General features: G+C 30.1%; 1 protein-coding gene across 1 annotated transcript; it reads left to right on the top strand.

Annotated features, from left to right (window-relative positions):
• Positions 1-456: 456 nt before the first annotated feature.
• On the top strand, positions 457-12,733 carry LOC134715275 (pleckstrin-2-like). The gene is made up of 10 exons (XM_063577360.1): positions 457-552; positions 4,058-4,216; positions 4,933-5,058; positions 5,889-5,941; positions 6,997-7,088; positions 8,569-8,741; positions 9,089-9,238; positions 10,249-10,338; positions 10,841-10,907; positions 12,489-12,733. Exons 1-10 carry the CDS (start codon positions 505-507, stop codon positions 12,659-12,661), a joined length of 1,131 nt encoding a protein of 376 aa, XP_063433430.1. The 5' UTR covers positions 457-504; the 3' UTR covers positions 12,662-12,733.
• Positions 12,734-19,148: the final 6,415 nt, after the last annotated feature.

Here is a 19,148-nt window from a genome sequence, read left to right as displayed (position 1 = left end):
ATCTGTCCTTAATCCATCTAAGTCTACTTTATCGTAGTAAAACTTTATCCTTTCTGAGTTTGTTTCTTCAATGTAACAGTTAAATTTGAATGTCAATACTGACAATAACACAACTTTTTTTTTTATAAATTCCTAAGACAATTTCTGCCTGTTGTTGATTTTTCTGCATTTATAGATTGTTAACAGTTTTGAGTGAACCCTTTTATCATTTCTGCTCGCAAGTACCGACTTTATCTGGGACTTTATACTAATTAGTATAATACTAAAATAGTAAATTAATTGTCTAAGACTTTATTCACAAATGTTTTGCCACAGGCACTTGTCTCAAAAAAATTTCCTATATAGATCTACATACCTTAATATATTAAGGTATATAGGCATTTTTTTTGGAGACAAGTGCCTTTTTGCGGTGGATACTATTTTTGGCGACGGAAGATTATCACGTTTTCGACCGAACTTGATGCTAAAATTATAATCGCTTTATTCCGGAAGTAGCAGACAAGAATGGAAAAAGAAGTTCAATGTTTGAAAAATGGATTTCTATTGCGATTGGTAATTTCTGACGACTCGAAACTTTTATCTGAAGTATTTACATGCAACTCACAATACTTGAGAAGCTCTTATCATATTACTTTGCTATTTCTTGTCAAAAATTTATCCCAAAAATCGTAATGACCTCATCCATCTGCTATTTTAGCTTTCAGTTACTTGTTTACAAAGCATTGTAAGAACGCTTTTCTTAGTGAGTTCATTTCATAAAATTAGAAATAAGGAATTTGAGATGATATTTATAGGCTGGACAATTTTCCATTATCACTCTCTTCTACTTATAAAAGTGTCAAAAAGTTGTTGGCTGTTGTTGTAAACTATGGGTGCCATGCAGCATATACTTTTAACATTTTCATACATGTAAGAATGGCTAAGAGTTTAAACTAATTTATACTTGATTCTGTAGTATATCCCTACCCCACCCATCATATCTTAGAACCAGTATATACACAAAACAAAATATATATGAATACTATATCCCCTATAAAGAGACAGTCTGTGAAAAAGCTGTTTTTGCAAAGTGCAACCTATAAAATGAATTAAACAACATTTTTAATGCTCCTGCTCTCTAAATTTTAACTAAACTATCACTGTATCTAAGATTTGTCTCCTCCCCAATTATTTTGAAGTCTTTTAAGAGATGTACATACATAGAACTCTTGTGTTTTATACCTGGAAATAATGATTTGCAAAGAAATCTTTTCTGGAAATTCTTAATGACTTCAGTAAAAATTATGTGGAAATTACCCTACCCTTGGAAAAAAATCATGGAATTTCTTGTGCACTGATAGACAAAAAGTTTGGAAATTTTTTGTCCAGTTTGGAAATTTGTCTGGAAATTTAGAAAAAATCAAGAAAAAAAAATCTGGAATTCCAATGTCTTCCATAGGGGGGGGATGGATTATTTCTGGAATAGCCCATTGGGCTCTAAGGATGACACGGGATTGTCGATTTTTTCGTAAGCGTAAAACTTGAAAGTCGCTTTATTGTGTTGTGAAAACAGGAAATAAAGTCTTGCGGAACCAGGAAATGACAAAAAAATGAGAATTGCTTCCGTGCATAGTGTAAGCGTCATAGCGGGATACAGGGATTTGACAAAACAGTAAGTGGGATCGGGGATCAAAACCCCCCAATGAGACCCCTAAACTGGTAAAAACAAGCGCCTTGCTTGAAAACAGTAAATTGATGTTCGTGGGAAAAATTTGATTGATTATATAGGGAATCATTGAAGCATGACTAGAGCACGCCCCCCTTAGGAAAAGTTCTGGGTCCAACACAATCAACTGACACAATCCATACCTGGGACTACAGTAATAGGAAGGTCTGAAATGGACCACCCACATTTCAAATGTAACTTAGAAAGCAAATTCTGCACTAGACTTTCTAAAGACATAACTTGAGATTCTACCCAACACTTGCCCAAAAGACTAAGAAAACCTCATACATTTCATTAGTGAGATGTATAATGAAATATGGTGCAATTTTTTGGGACCATGATACATCAAACATCATCAACCAATTAAAAAGAATCCAAAGAAGAGCATCACAATTCATCACAGGGGACTACAAATAAATAGAAGAAGGATCGGTCACCACATGCCTACTTCACAACCTGTAGACATGACATTTTTATACAAAAGATTATATAATTATTATCAGATATCAATTCTCTGTGTAACATCTTCTCTACATGTATTTTTTTTAAGTGGTAATAACAGTTATTTGTCGCAGGAAGAATGGGACACCATATAATATCGACTTGGGATGAGGGATAAATCACCATAAACCCATAAACTTGTCGTTGTAATGCATGTGGGCCATTTTTGCATTTAATGAGTCGTCCAATATATAAATACTTTATTATATATAAATCTGCAAGTATACAAATTGTAAACCAAGTTTACAATTATGTTCCAATAAATATGAACAATATATATACTGAAATATTTGCATGCAACAGAGCTTTATTCTGACATAACTTATATACCAAAATGCTACTTTCAAGCCATACTGAATTCTATATATGAAATACTAAAATAACTTTACTTTAATTGAAACATTTTAAACATTGCTAAAAGAATAAATAAATTTACAAGTACCTTCAGCGTAGACATTAGTCTGCCGCCTCCCCGGTTGTAATAATGACCAGTGACTAACTTTAAAAGTGAAATTGTATTAATATATATATGGTTAGTATATTGCCGCGCTTTAAGCTCATGCATAACTCATGCTATTTAAATATAAATATATATCATTTAAATAATAATAAGAATCGCTTTAACTTTCTATTGTACTAATTTAAATATTGAGTACGTAAAGCAAAGCATAGCGTATAAAGCTATAGTCTATTTCAAAATATGCAGCGCAAAACTCATGTCGTCAATCGTCAAGAAACATGATGATATGAAATATGAATATGATATGAATGGAAAACATATAACACGGAAAACCCAATTAATATGAAATGCATAATAATGAACCAAAATGGATAAATATATCCGGTGACATATTTATAATTACTCACTTCAAGCCAGATTATTAAAGAAAACGATAACAAATAAATAGTTAGTCTGTGCTGAGTGAGCCTGATATGACTGCAGAGATTGAATCCTGAACAGTTGTGGCAAATTTGGAAACAATATTCAAGCTTGATTCTGACTGAATTTGGATTGTGATCAAATTTTTGACATAGTAAAGGTGTTCTGACTCAAATTAAATGTCAAGATCTTACAAATATAAAGCACAATACTGTGTAATTAAAGATTTTTCTTGAAAATTTTCAAATTTTGACAAATTTTAGGGGAAAAAATTGAACCCCTTTAAAAAAAATGGTCCCCCAAACTTTTTGAACCCCCCTCTTGGAGCAATAACCCCCACACTCAATCCCAGCCTTCCTTTTGTGATATGGAACTTTGTGGTACAATGTAAGAGAGACCCATACACTTACACACAAGTTATTGTCCAGAAACTACAAAAATGCAAGTTTTTGGCCCTCAATACCTAAACTGTTGGCACGATAACCCCCAAAATGAATCCAAACCTTCTACTTGTAGTATTAAACAATGGTACAATATTAGAGCAATTGAAATATTTATACACAAGTTAATATCCTGAAAGTAGATAAATGCTTGTTTGGGACCCCTTTTAAATTCCAAAACGGTTAGGACCATCATCCCAAAATTTAATCCCAACCTTCCTGTTGTAGTATTTTAAATCGTCTTATATAAAATTTTATAGAGACCCATTCACCTAAATTAAAGTTATTGTCCGGACACCAAATGTGTCTTTGGAAGACGCTGACGACAACAACGACATACCATTATACAATCCCAAAAAAAAATTTGCGGCTGTATAAAAATTACACAGATTAAGATAATAAAATCCAAGTTCATGTATTCATTTTATTAGAAAGAAATTTTGGTCAAACATGATGGAAATTACTAGCTGTATAATTAGGGTTTCTTAGAAAAACAGTTCAGACTATAATAGATTGCTTTTGCAATTTCAGGAGCAAAACAAAAAATGGAAGATAAGATGGTTTACATTGGAAGAAGATCAGCTGGTGTGTCATCCAAAGAGAGATAGATACGTGGTTATAGATACAATCAATTTACATGGGGCATCAGTTGTCTGCCCCTCATTGACAAGCTTCAAAGCAGAGAATTTGGTTTGTATACTTTTAATATGGAAGTCCTCATCAATACACTGATATTATCATACAATTTATAGTCAGAGATTTTATAGCTGTTACTTTTATGTTAGCAGCTGCAGTATTAGCAATTGTAATTAATTTTCTAGCTCTTTCATCAAGTTTAATCAAAATTTGAATCAACTTTTTTGTCAGCTTGTGACCTAATTAATAGTTCTTGGTGTTCTCAGAAACTTTCCATCATAACTGCATTTAATGTCATATAATTGACCATAAACTAGTGTTTTTTGGTTGTTTTCTTTTTTCTCTTCTTGAAATTCACATACTTGAAAAGTTCTTTTACAATTAAAGTGAGGGCAAGCTGTGATGATATTTATATGATCATCTAATTATGCATATATCATATAAACATGACCTCAATTTGACACAAGGCCAAATAAAAATAGAGTTGTGTTTCCTTTAATATACCCTTCCCATTTTTTAAGCTAAAAGACAAATGAAAGATAACCTACCCTTAAGTTTTTTTGGTCATTTTTCAACAAGCACTGTTTAAGTCAGAATATTTTTCCCATAGACTGAATGTTCAAATAAATTGTAAAATAAATATTTTTTTTTACTTACCTACCCTTTTTTTTACAAAGATGTACATTTTTGTAATAGAAAACACACATATTATTATTTTGGACTTATGATTATTAGGATTCAGATGCAATAATGTATTTATTGCATTACAGGGCGAGTTTCATATCCACACACCAAAGGGAGAGGAACTATGCTTTAGAGCTGCAGGAAAAGAGGATTGTGATGGATGGGCTCATGCTATTGGTGCTGTCCTGAGGTCACTGACTGTGTCCAACCAGGTAAAATTATAAACTTACTCTACTTTTAGCTGATATAAGAATTTACCTATAAGCGGATTATTATTCTGGACATTTAGATTGTAAATATTTAAAAAGGTATGAAAGCTGTCTTGACTCTTGTTTTAAATTTGAAAAATTTGATTTTTTTTTTTTTTTTAAATATTATCATGTGAAAGAGATTGTTAAATAATTTTTCCTTAAAGTTTTAATACAACTTCATTTTTGATATACACTAAATACTATTGAAATATGCAAAGAGATCTTTTCACCAAATATTTTGTAAAGTGTTCTTTGGTTTATAGGTTTTTAAGGTAAAATAAAACAAAATCATTCAACTATCAGTGACAGAGTGCAGGCAGAAAAAGATCTTACATTGAATTTTTGAATTATGAAATAAAAATTCCTGAAGCAAAACATCAAAAGAAATAGCAAAAGCAAGATGAAGGGATTACTTTGGGTTAAAATAGTTGATATTGATATTCTCAGCAAATTTTTAAAAATTAATTTGATCACAGTTATACCATATCTTTTTTTGTGATAATTTTCATATCATGCTTCTCGCTTGAGATGGAAAAATTATCGCTAGAAACTAAGGAGGCCACGTGGCGTTACTAAAGAAATTGACATTGAAATTGACAACGTTGTCATAGGTAAAATAGCGATAAACAGATTATCATTGGTCATCTCAACTCGATTGCTTTTCTCACTTTCGCTGTACCAGCTCAAGCAAGAAAATCAATCTCGTTGAGATAATCAACGATAATCTATAAGTACCAACTTTTAAAAAAATAAAGAAATAATTTAATATTGAATATAACATTTTATTATAGGATTCAGAGAAAAATGTTCCATTCCAACCATTTAGAGTAAATACAAATGTCAGGTAAGGCAGATGTGATAATTTCTACATTATACTATTTTTGAATGTAAGAATGTTAGAATACACTACTGACAAGAGAATATGTTTTACATTCAGTGTTTTTGTAGACCCTTACCTACAAAAATTACTGATGTAATTGTAAGAATTGTTTTGTGACAGTATTTGAAATTTTTGAAAAGACAATAATCAGATTTTCAAAAGATATGTCAGATACAGAAAAGAATAATAAATGAAACCAAGGACATTGTATGTTACAAGTACTGTGTATTCATTTATTTTCATGGGAATTAATTTTTCGTGGGTTGAGGAAAACTTGCATTTTTTCATGGATATTATATTCATGGCTTCAGCAAAGTCTGCATTCTTGCCTTTAGAAAATTTGTAATTAGTTGAACTTTTAATTTGTGGTTCCTCTGTACCAACAAAATCCACGAAAATTGCTATCCAATGAATATTAATGAATCCACAGTATTCCAACATAAAATGTGATCATAACTTATCAGCTCACCTGGCCCAAAAACATGAGCTATTGTCATAACAAAATGTCTGTTGTTTGGCTATCCTAAAATAAATTTACAAATCTGTTGCTAGTGCTTTAAGACGCCTTCAAGCATTTGTGTAAAACTTTTAGTTTATATGTATATTTTAATGTTTTAGATTGACATAATTAATATTTTTCAAAAATGAAAATATGTATGTTTTGAAACTTTTGCACAAAGTTATCAACTTCTTATGTTTAAAGTCATGTAACGGTAATACATGAATTTTTACACACATTTTGGTTACTTGCAAAGTTGCAACAGACTAAGACTAATATAGTTTTAAATTATATGAATCACTTTTTTCTCTTTAGAACTATGCCCTTTGATTATATAGATTGTAACTAGATATAAGATTAATGAAATCATTTTATTTTAATCTTTGCATACATATTTATTGCTAGGAACATTTTCACATTTAAATTTATTACGGCTTGTTTCAGTGTTTTAAAACATTTTAACTTGTTTGTAGTTTCTGTGTAACTGTATTTATTAATGTAGTTTGATATTTGATTGTAGTGAGATCCTTGGTGCTCTTCAGGAACCTGAAGCTGGAGTAGAACTTGGTAGTCATGTCAGAAATGGTGACGTTCATAAAAACTGCTTTGAAGGTCAATTTTCATTACATTTATTGTCGAGCCTTCGACTTTAGTCGAAAAAGCGAGACTAAGCGATCCTACATTCCGTCGGCGGCGGCGGCGTCAACAAATATTCACTCTGTGGTTAAAGTTTTTGAAAATTTAATAACTTTCTTAAACTTTACTGGATTTCTACCAAACTTTGACAGAAGCTTGTTTATGATCATAAGATAGTATCCAGAAGTAAATTTTGTAAAAATAAAATTCCATTTTTTCCGTATTTTACTTATAAATGGACTTAGTTTTTTCTGCGGGGAAATATTACATTCACTCAGTGGTTAAAGTTTTTAGAATTTTAATAACTTTCTTAAACTATCTTGGGTTTGTACCAAACTTGAACAGAAGCTTGTTTATGATCATAAGATAGTATCCAGAAGTAAATTTTGTAAATAAATAAATCCATTTTTTCCATATTTTACTTTTAAATGGACTTAGTTTTTCTGCCCGGAACCATTACATTCACTCTGTGGTTAAAGTTTTTAAAATTTTAATAATTTTCTTAAACTATCCTGGGTTTGTACCAAACTTGGACAGAGGCTTATTTATGATCATAAGATTGTATCCAGAAGTAAAGTTTGTAAAAAGGTTACTCCGTTTTTTCTGTAATTTACTTTTAAATGGACTTAGATTTTCTTACAATCATAAAATAGTAACAAGAGGAATATTTTTATTGATTTTTTTCCTCATTGTTGTTGAGCCTGCGATTTACAGCAAAAATAGGCGAGACACTGGGTTCCGCGGAATCCTTATAAATTTTATTGATTTCAAATGATATTTATGACCTGTCACAAAGATCCCTGTTAAGGTTCTCATGTGTGTTAAAGAATTTATAAGTCAATAAGACAGCAACTTATCATAAAAACATCAAGGACATCTAAAGATCAACAATGTAGACTTTAACAACAGACTAGGTTCTGTACCATATATCAAGATCTGTTAATTCACAAGGCTGGAATTTTATAAATAAATGGAACAGTCACTACCTGCTATCATAAAAGACTTACCTTGTTATAAGAGATGGTGACAATGTATTGTTTCTTGACATTTTGAAGTTACATTCTCTATGAATTGTTTTCTCTATTTCTGTTTTTTGGAAAGATAAATATGGAAAGATGGTCTATAATAAAAATGTTTTATTAAAAAGTCTATAGTTAAAAATTTGGATTCAGATTTGTATGCTACACTTCATTTGGAGGTGGTCTATTATTTTAAAATTTGAATTTGTATTGTGTATACTAGACCTCAATTCGCCTTTTCAGAATCTAAAGGACTGTGGGTAATCTCATTATGTGTACACCAAAAAAAAAACGTTAAGTCATTGGATGGATTCACATTGTTTAGAATGTATTGAACCAATCACAACGATTTGGTGTACGCTTTTGAAAATATTACGCAGAATGCATTAGATTCTGAAACTGCGTATTGTAGTCTATTTCAAGAATTTCTTTTATAGGCCACAGTATAGTGGACTGGCTAGAAAGATGGTCCATTATAAGGAGAAGAGATGATGGCGTTGCTATGGCACAGACGTTATTGAAACTAGGTCATCTCCAGGAAGTAGATATTTTAGATGGTGCTGCTGGTGCTGCAAGAAAATTTGTTGATGGAGACAAACTTTATAGATTTGTAAGACTTTGATTGTTATTTCTATCAAGATATTGAATAGATTTATTTATTTAAACTTGAATATGACTTTCTGCTTTTACTTGGTGTATGAAATTATCATATGTTTAAATAAATAAATTTTAGGTGGATCCTTACACAAGCCATTTTAGTTATTTTAGTTAGGATTTCTATAGTAGTATGTCTAACTCAAGGATTTCTAAAAGAGTATGTCTAACTAAAACTTAGCAAGGAAAGTGGAATGGAAATAATTAACTTTAAAATCATAACTGTATGTTAGTAAAATAAAATATGCATCAGAAATGTTTCATCAAAAATTTTCTTGTTTATTGATATAAATAATTTTGCAGACTTCATTAAATCTTGGTATGAAGAGGAACAGTTTTTATGATAGTACAGACAGTGAATCAAGTTCATCAGAAGATGAAGATGACACTACTGAAGATTTAACCAAACTAAGGAAAGGCAAAATAATCAAAGCAGGTTACCTTTGGAAAAGGGTAATTACTTAGATTAATAGGGAAACAAAAGATATGGCATATTCTATCGATGACCCAAAATCAGAACATACACAACAACAGACAATACACACACAAACCAAAGGAACAGTATTAGTGCTTTTATTGCTGTTTTATATCTCAAAGTCACAGTGAGGCCTTCAACATGGAATAAAACACTCACCTTACAGCAAGTTTAAGACAGCCCCTAGGACTGTCTTAAGCAGAATTCTTTGCCAAAATAATTTGTATAGACTTTGTAAGATGTAACACCATCTAATAAAAAAAGATGTACTGGAAAGTTGTTCATCCTTTAAACAAAATAGTTTCGTATGCACACGTTTTAACTTTTAACTATGTACCATACATTTTAGTAATTTAAAAGGTATCAGATGAAAGGTGAAATGCTGGTGAAATGCCTTAAAAGGAAGCCATGCATAATAACTATAAACCTTGCAATGACAATGGAACTAGGTATTTTTAAATCCATTGTACAAACAATCAAGAGATAGTTTTGGCTTTAAACACTTTACACTATTCTAAGTTTGTAAGAAGATGATAATCGACTTCTTCAAGATTAATTAGAAGCGTTGGCATTCTCTTACATTCTCTTTAATATTTTATATGTTGTATGGTCTAATATCTGATTTTACTTTACCTCATGCAACAAAGTTGTGGAGGATATAATGTTTTGACCCGTCCTTCCGTCTGTCTGTCCGTCGGTCCTGTTCTTTTCGTCTCAACTCCTCTGAAACCACACCACAAATTTCATGAAACTTTGTTGATAATAAGGACATACTATGTAGATGTGCATATCAACAGGAAATTATGATTGAATTTTTTTTTCTCAGAGTTATTAGATTTGTTCTGTAACAATGTGGGCGCACTCACTAAGGTTCTTTAATTAAATTTGTATTTAGAGGAGATATATTTAAAGCATTTTAAAAGTTCATTACATTTATTTGCATCAAAACATCTTTCTATTTGTTACTTTCACTTTTCTTTATTTTTAGAAAAATATAAGGAAAGAATGGCGAGTCAGAAGAGTAACCGTTCATCAAAATCCTTCTGTAATGGCTTACAGTCGACCTGTTTCACCAGAGGTTGGTTTGGTTATCTGTTATAACATATATGAATAAGGGCTCAACATGAATATCCTGAAATGAAGTAATGGGAAACTTATTGTACCCCTAATGTTGGGTTATCCAGTGATCATTGTGTTCATTCATTTCTTCATTTGTCTGTCTGTTGGCACATTTGTATCCCTAAATCGATAGATTTTACCAGTACATATATTTTCTAATAGATGATCTCAGCTCACAGTTTATTTTATTCTGTCATCACATTGATTTTAGTCAATCCTACCATATTATATACATAATTACAACAAACATTTTACTTTCACAATAGGGGTTTGAGTTATCTCCCTTTATGTCAGAGTTATTTCCCCTCGTTTGACAAAGATGAAAAATATTAGTCAAACATACATTTTCTGTTTTCTTTCATAATACAGCCCTAAATGATAAAACATGGGCTTGCTTGATATTCTTGCTGATAAGTCAGTATCAAAAACAAAAATGCAATTATTCTATATGAATTTTTCAGGGTATTGAGCCAAAATATAAAGTGATAGAACTGAATCGTGGCAGCTTACAAGAATCAAAGAAAGCAGGTAAGATCATTAATCAAAGAAAATTGGCACCCAGGAATATAAATGAACCCTTAATAGTTTACACCTTCAGCTTTATTTCATATGCAGCCCCTTTATAATCTCCTTCGAACTCTTAAAGGAGAATAGTATGATAGAGCCACACTTTTTGGCCATTTGAGTAACAACTATAAATCTATCAAAAATATTCTCCAGATTGTCTCAAGCTATCCATTTGTCTATCAAAAATATCAATTTTAAAATACAGTAACCTGCATAAACTGGATAGCTATGGGACTATGAAAAAGGGCCAGTTTTGTCAGTGAGCTGGTTTATTCAGGTTTCCATTTTGACCGGATGTAAATTACTTTTGACACGATATATTGCATTTAAAAGTTCTATCTGATGGTAAATCATAAACTGATAAATTTAAATGCAAAATGCAACAAAGTAATAACGTATGATCATTGTTTTGAATCTAAATATTCATGGGCTATAGAAATTTAAGAAACTGGTTGTTCCTGGAATTACATATCCTCTCATATCAAATGGACTACGGTAGCATCATTCTCAGACTTGTCAATTTCCCTTTCTCATTGTTTTCATTTGCATCATAATACTCACATTGTTTGGATTATGAGACGACAGGTTCAATTTACTTCCATGATCGTTAATTTGAAATGTTGGTATGGCCAGAATATAATCAAACAAAATTTAACACCTGGCTAATTGATTATCCTGAAAAGCCATATTGTTTAAACAAATATGTTTTAATTGCATATCGATTTTGAAATTAATTAGACAAACCGGTTTTGACAGGTTATAATTGATGTAATTAAGAGTATTGGGACTGCATCATATGACCAGAATTCAGAATACACAGGGTCAGGTTTACAAAGGGTAGTTTAACAAGATTTTGAAGGAAAAAAATGGGACTTAAATTTTTGGGAAGAATGGATAGGAGAATGGAAAGTTTTATTCAGGGTCTTGCTTACTCATGTTTGACTGTATTTGAAGAATCTTAAATATTTGCTTAAGGGGCTCAAACTTATTGCATTTAGATAAAAACTACAAAATCTTTTAGAATAGCCTCATTTTTAGAAATTGCCATTAATATTTACACATCTTACATGAGCCAAAGCTTAAACAATAGTAAGTTTTGATATTAAAAGACAAAGTCTGCAGTACTTAACAAATGCATGGTTATGAGTACAATGTATTGAGGTTTATCTTGACATCCTATCCTATAGATTCTGTTTTGTTCATGGTATGATCAGTATGCACCAGTATTTCCATTTCACAATTATTGAATCAGAAATTTGATGTAAATTTCAAATAATATAGAGGAGTTTATATGAAATATGACCAGCCTTAGATAAGGATGATTGAATTTTTTACATGTATGCTTGTTTATCAGACTGATTTTAAATACTGCTGTAAGATTAATTCTGCAATAATTATACACTGATTGATCATCTTTTGTTACTTATGCTTGATAGTGATATAATTAAAGGTCCTCTATTAGTATCTTTTTTAACAGATTTATACCTTTTTTTATTATTGAAATACTAACAGATTTATACCTGATATTGCTGTTTTTTTCAGGAGGTAATAAAAGTAAGATGACTATCAAAGATCAGACAGGAAGATTGCATGTGTTCAAGTTCAAAGACGAAGCAGAAAAATCTCAGTGGATGACAGTTGTACAACCACTTTGTCAGAGCATCAAACCAAAAGAACCAGTTTGTCAGAGCACCAAACCGAAAGAAAAGGCTTGATAAACATATGAAATAGTCGGGTATTGTCAAACAAAAAAGTTGGCATTTGTTTTATAGAGTATTTGTTAAATACTTTGACAATTTTGAAATGAATGTCGAAGAAGGATTTTTTTACTCTTAATTTTTTCTATTAAAGGGTAAATACTTTTACATAATTTGAATATACTTTTTCATCTTTATATTTTCTTACAATATATGTACTTATCCAGTTTCACATTCCAACTTCAATTTAATCTAATAATGAAAGGTGCTTGATTAAATTTTATATCAGCCAATATTTATTTTTGAATTATCTTTAATAAAGGAAGATGATTTGGTATGAATGTCAATTGGCTAACAGTTTAAAATTCAACTTGAAATCTGCAGGGCAACAATGATCAACCTTCTTAAGGTAATGGTTGAAAAGTTATAAGAAGTGGTTTGGAATACATTCCGTTAAATGGTTCCAAAATTTATAAATTATGAGACCTAACGCCTCATCAAATTAATTTGTAGCGCTTTGATTTTGTACATATCTATTTTTATCAGATAAACTTCATCGATGTCCTTAATTTTCTTAAAATTGTAAGACACCCACCTCTCCTATGATAAGCTCAAAATAGATTTATTTATGTCAAAGTAGCTGTATATACAGTAAACTATACAGAAAGTTTTTTTTTTCTTTTTTTTAAGTTGAATATTCACTTTCAATTGTTTTCCTTCTAGTCTTTGGTGATTTGAAGTGTTACTGTTTAATGGGTCATTAAACTGTATAAAAATGTAGAACCATAAAAAGTATTTAGTTTTACTATTTATATGTGAAGAAAGGTATCTTTGGGAAAAAAATATCTATGTCCTAGACATTACTAGAATATACATACTTTGTATTTAACCTAATGAATATTTAATTGGCCAGTTTATGAGGGAGTTGTAAGTTCTTTGATTATTATTAAGTGGAATGTATTTAGAAGTTAACATCCACATTTGTTTTTGGGAAGAAATATACTTGAATACACCTTATTTATTGACCACCATGTGGTTCACATACATGTATTATTGTGTATTTTGAGGGACATTTATTTACCTGACGTATCACAGTATTTGGATGTATAGGGCACTAACAAACCTGTGCATGTCATTTATTCAGTGCAATATTATATTTTTACTTTTTTAATGTATTGATTTAACAATATTAATTAAAACTAATATATATAACCTGATTCAATTTTGTAGTTATTATACAAGGTTCTGTTATAAAATAATTGATTAATCTTCTGAGTATTGTCTTTTTTATTATTAAGTTTTCAATTTTTTATTCATTCTTACAGATAAACAATTATAATGCATTTAGTTTTATACTATTCATATATACTGGAAAAGAACATAAAATGTATATCAGAACCTATATGAAATCATTTACACAAGAATGTAATATCATATAGTAATGATATCAAGATTTTTAGCCATCCTCACAATATATAAAATGATGCAGTATGATTTATTGAATTATCATATTATCTAAGGTTTTGTCTAATTACTACCATTTGGCCAGATATAATGATTCATGCAGATTTTATTTATTCATTTAACATAACATGATGTTTTATTAAGGAAAATGACATAAAGACAAGACAACTATACTAATTTATACATACTTAAACATTCTAAGTTTTATTTCATGTCAAATTTTAAGAATTTATAGAACACCTAGCATGATTGGCCAGTTTAGAATGTTGTAGTCACTTTCCATCCATTATCCATCTTCAGATTGTCAATCAGTTTTGGGTCATATAATTTTTTTTTTAGATTTCCTCTTTTCGCAGATATAAAGGGGATGGTTAGTAAATAGTTGAAATTTTTAGTACTTAATTAAGTGAGATTATGATTGTGTAAATTTTGTTTAGATCTACTCACACTTTAATCGTTTTTGCATCCTTTAGACACACAAATGACAGTATGATGTTGAGGTTAAATTTAGTTTAGAATTGTAAAATAATTAGCTACAGATCTCCTTCTTTTGATCTAGATACAGCTTCCTAATTTCAAGGAAACATTTTTTTCTTCTTTAAAAAAACCAAAACTAACTCAGAACTTAAGTGTTATTACTATGCATAGATTCCAGATTGACTATACAAGCTGCTTAGAGTTCTCCTATTGTTTGTTATGTTGTTTGTTTTTTAGTTTGGATTCACTATAATTTTTGATTACCTATGCAATCTTGGTTTTTATGCAGTTTATTTGTGCCATGCTACTTAACTTTTTCCAGAAACAAATATGCTGCTGAAAAACAGTCAAATATGCAAATTAGCAGGTGATAAGATAAATAATGTAGATTCAGAAATTTTTGTGAATTTTTCATTATTGCGAAAAGTTGCAACAAGATAGATATTGTGAGAATAGACAGTTGCATTTTGAATCTGATCAAATTAATCTTATGCATTATAACTTGAATGGGATTAATAATGTCAATTTTGTTTTTTTCTTTTAATAATTGCATGTAACAATTTCTGAATTTACAGTGAACAGGGGAAAAAATATAAGATGAATCTTATAATATGCAGTTCCTTGTACATCCCACCATTCCTCTTTATACATTCATAATTAACTTTTGTGGTTTGTATTATGTATGATTATTAACATATAGTAATTTATAGGTGTTATGTTAACATATTTACCAAACTTAAAACATATATGTTAACATATTTACCAAACTTTTGTTCTAGACTGACACTGCTGTGAAACCATTTTATTACAACTTTTTGCCAAGAAGAACTAATAACCATTAATGTTTGATTTGTTGCATTTTCATCCTGGCATTTTCTTTTCTATATAGTATATGACAAGGTGCTGTCCCTTAGTCCTACTTCAGGGATTTCGGAATTTAACTTTTGTTGAAATGTATCATTTTCTGAATAAGTTTGATTGTAAACAAGAACTTTCACTCGACCATTGATATATGATTTGCTGTTGCAATAGCATATCTTTGTCTTGGTGTTGATCAGAGTTTTTGTAACTTTCACTCTTTATTTTTCATACTTTTATAATTGTCAGAATCTTGTTTACTTTGTTTTGTCATTAGGTGATGAATTAGCATTATGTCTATATGTTCCACTGTTATTTTATTATATTGCTCTATTTAAAGTATTATTGTACTGTGTATTCTTATAATATCTGTGGGTACCAATCTTAGTGGATACCTGATTTCTTGGTGTTTATGGGAATCTGTTTTCCATGTTTTTAGAAAATTTGGTATTCATTGAACATTATTTCACCATGAAATTCTAAAAATGATTACCCCATGAATAAAACTGAATTCACAGTACTTGGGTTTAAACTGATTTTTTACGTCTTTGAAAATGTAGAATTTATATGTTAGATTTATTTATTATGGTTTGAATTTGACTTGTAAAAGATGTTGTAACTTTGCTAGCATGAAAGTCTTGTTTGTTTTTTATTGATAAGATGAGTGATTATATTGTACGGTATAGGCAAATGGATTTTAATTGTTTAAGATCAGTACAGAAAAGTGAGCCTTGGTGCTGTGAAATTTGGAAAAGCTATAGATGTGGATTATGTATGCTTATTGTTGACATTGTTTTAATACATGTTGTTTTTGAATTGAAAGTTTTTCATGTTTTCAACACAATTATTAATACTTTGTTTATACACACAACGTTTTAAAAGTAATCTTTAGTCAAATCAAGAGTGTTACAGCTACTCAGATCATATCACATCATTAGGTTATTGATATATGTTATGTGTCAGATATCACAAGAACAAAAATATCCAAACTTCTGTACAACTGTATAAAAATAGTTATCCTTTCATATACTATTGTGATGGTAGATAATCCAAGAGTACTGTAGAATTGTTTGAGGATGTATTTAAGTATAATTAGCTTATTGTTGTAATAGAGCTTATAAAATTTTTAGAAAATTGACCAATAATACGAATAATAATTTATCTGTTTTTTCTACACTATTGCCAATTTCTGAATTGTCCTCTTCTTATGTCTTCAAACCTAAAAAAAACCCCATCCCAAATCATTTAAAAACATGATAATCAACCTTTACAATTTAATATTATAACATTCCAATTATTCCTAGCTATACACATCTTCGCTAGCCAAGGGTTACGATCCACTCCCGTTCTCTTCAAGAGAGGTGGAGTGGATCGTAACCCTTGACTAGCAAAGACAAAGATGAGCTATACAATGAAGGTTCAAATAATGATCTGAGTAGCTTCCAAACTTTTTATGACACCATTGATTTTTTGTCCACCAGCTTGCCACCAAGTTTTTATTATTTTGTGTGATCTCAGTAAGTCAATGTTACATATTATTTAAATTTATTTATTTTGTGATTTTAAATGTGTTATTTTATAAACAAGTGCTTGTTTGGGTTTTATGCTTACTGTTCAGTCTACTTTATTATGAATGAAATGTAAAAGTGACAAATATATATTTGAAGTCTATTTGTCCCTATTTTGATGCTACAATTACCACACAACATATGCTTAGTATAACATGATGTCTTAACCTAAAATTATTGTCCCTTTGACAGGATCATAAGCATCCTTGATTAGGTATATGTGGTGTATGTTTTATCCTCATCTTTATTCTTAACTTCAACATATATCCATTTTTGTCCTTCTAGCAGATATTGAGCTGATTTTAAATAATGCATGTATTGTTGAATGATGATTAGTAACAGAAAGAGTTTATGAAAGGGACAGAATTATTGCCCTTGGACTGATAGTGTCATATAAATTGTACTTGGTGAAGCAGTTTTAAGTGTACAGAAAATGAGTTGATTTGTATCCCATAGAAACATGTTGATACGCCTCAGATAGAGATTTAATTTCATTTAAGGAACAAGTTTATGACAAAATTATTGCCCTATTTTACTTTGTTATTGCTTCTGTGATACAAATAATGTCTAAATGACAATCTAATCTAATTGTCATTTCATGAGTAATTTAGGTTAATTCATAAACTTAGCATATAATATTTTCGAATGGATGATGCTATAGAATCTTATCTTTTATGATGGTAGATGAACTTCAGTAAATGTATGTTATTGGCATTGGACAGAATATTGTTTTGAAGTTTGAAGTTTTATGAATATTGGGATTTATTTTTGTTAAATCTTGCTCTTGAAGGCTGAACATGTACAATTGATGACAGGAAACAATAACTATTTTGTTTCCTCCTTCATTAGAATGTGAACCTCTTTAAACACTGCTAATGCTTCTAGAGCATTTGAGAGCATCCCTGCTTTTCTGTGTAGTGTTATGTTGGCTTGTCTTTTCATCTTTTCTTTTTCAATTTATGTGTTTTTGAGTGTCTGCTTATTATTTTAGAATGTTACTTTTTCAGAATGAACTCCATCTAAATTTAAATGTAAGTGCCTTCAAACTACTAATATTTATACCTGTGAAGTGTTTGATTATATATCAGTTAAGGTTATAAACTGTGATGATTTTGAATTAATTGAGATCTTTGAATATGTTCAACAGTTACAATACATATAAAGATAACAGTAGTATACCGCTTTTCAAAAGTCGTATAGCACCGAAAAATGGCGAAAGGACACCGAGATGTCACCATACAATCTCCAACAATAAGAGATGTCTTATTTTGGCCTCTATGTGGAAATATATATATATTTCAAGATATAAACCACCCCAGTCTAGTAAAGTACACCATTGCTAGCCAAGGGTTATGATCTGGTCCCTTCCTCTTTTTTGTGTTTTAAAGATGGAAAAAATACTGATTAAATTTCCGAGTCTTGTAAAGATAAGTCGTCTTATTCATTCTGACATTAGTTACTAATACATGTATCAGTATGTTGAGACAAAGAATATCAACAATGATAAAGTGATATTAGGGATTTAATAGAAAAGCAAAGTGTAACAAGAGAAATAATTTTTATGAAAATTTATTTAGAAGCAGTATCTACTTTAGGAATAGATTACCTTAGCCGTATTTGGCATAACTTTAAGGAATTTTTGGTCCTCAATGCTCTTAAACTTTGTACTTTATTTGGCCTTTTAAACAGTTTTTGATTTGAGCGTCACTGATGAGTCTTTTATAGACGAAGGGTGCGGTGCATCTGCCGTAAATATAAAATTTTGGTCCTGGTATCTATGATGAGTTTATTTGATAAACACATTTATTTTGAATTGTAAAATGATATTGTAATACTTATCTGTAATTGTTAAAGATGTGGATACTTTAAAGCTTGTAGGACTGACCACATGTTACACTTTATGAGATAGAAACCCAGATGCATGTATTTTACTCATAAAATGGATTTCTAAATTGTGTATTATGGGCTAGTCAAGATTATAAAGTGTGACAATGTTAATGTAGTGAATGAAAAAGAAGTTGTTTAACATTATTCTTACCTCAAGTTCACATATTTTTGTCACTTTTACAAAATAAATGTATATGTATCAAATCTTATTATGTCTTCATTTAAACTTTCACAACTCTAGTGAAAAAATA

Source organism: Mytilus trossulus, chromosome 1 (assembly GCF_036588685.1).
Source record: "Mytilus trossulus isolate FHL-02 chromosome 1, PNRI_Mtr1.1.1.hap1, whole genome shotgun sequence".
NCBI classification, from domain to species: domain Eukaryota; kingdom Metazoa; phylum Mollusca; class Bivalvia; order Mytilida; family Mytilidae; genus Mytilus; species Mytilus trossulus.
The sequence above is the reverse complement of the archived record's forward strand: the minus strand, read 5'-3'. Positions and strand labels throughout refer to the sequence as shown.

What these genes read in the sequence shown, in the direction of transcription:
- LOC134715275 (XM_063577360.1), top strand. Translation starts at nt 505, where the DNA reads ATGGAAAAAGAAGTTCAATGTTTGAAAAATGGATTTCTATTGCGATTG. An exon ending in GCTTCAAAGCAGAGAATTTG is followed by an intron (nt 4,217 to 4,932) that starts GTTTGTATACTT and finishes ATTGCATTACAG; the next exon opens with GGCGAGTTTCATATCCACAC. An exon ending in ACAAGAATCAAAGAAAGCAG is followed by an intron (nt 10,908 to 12,488) that starts GTAAGATCATTA and finishes TGTTTTTTTCAG; the next exon opens with GAGGTAATAAAAGTAAGATG.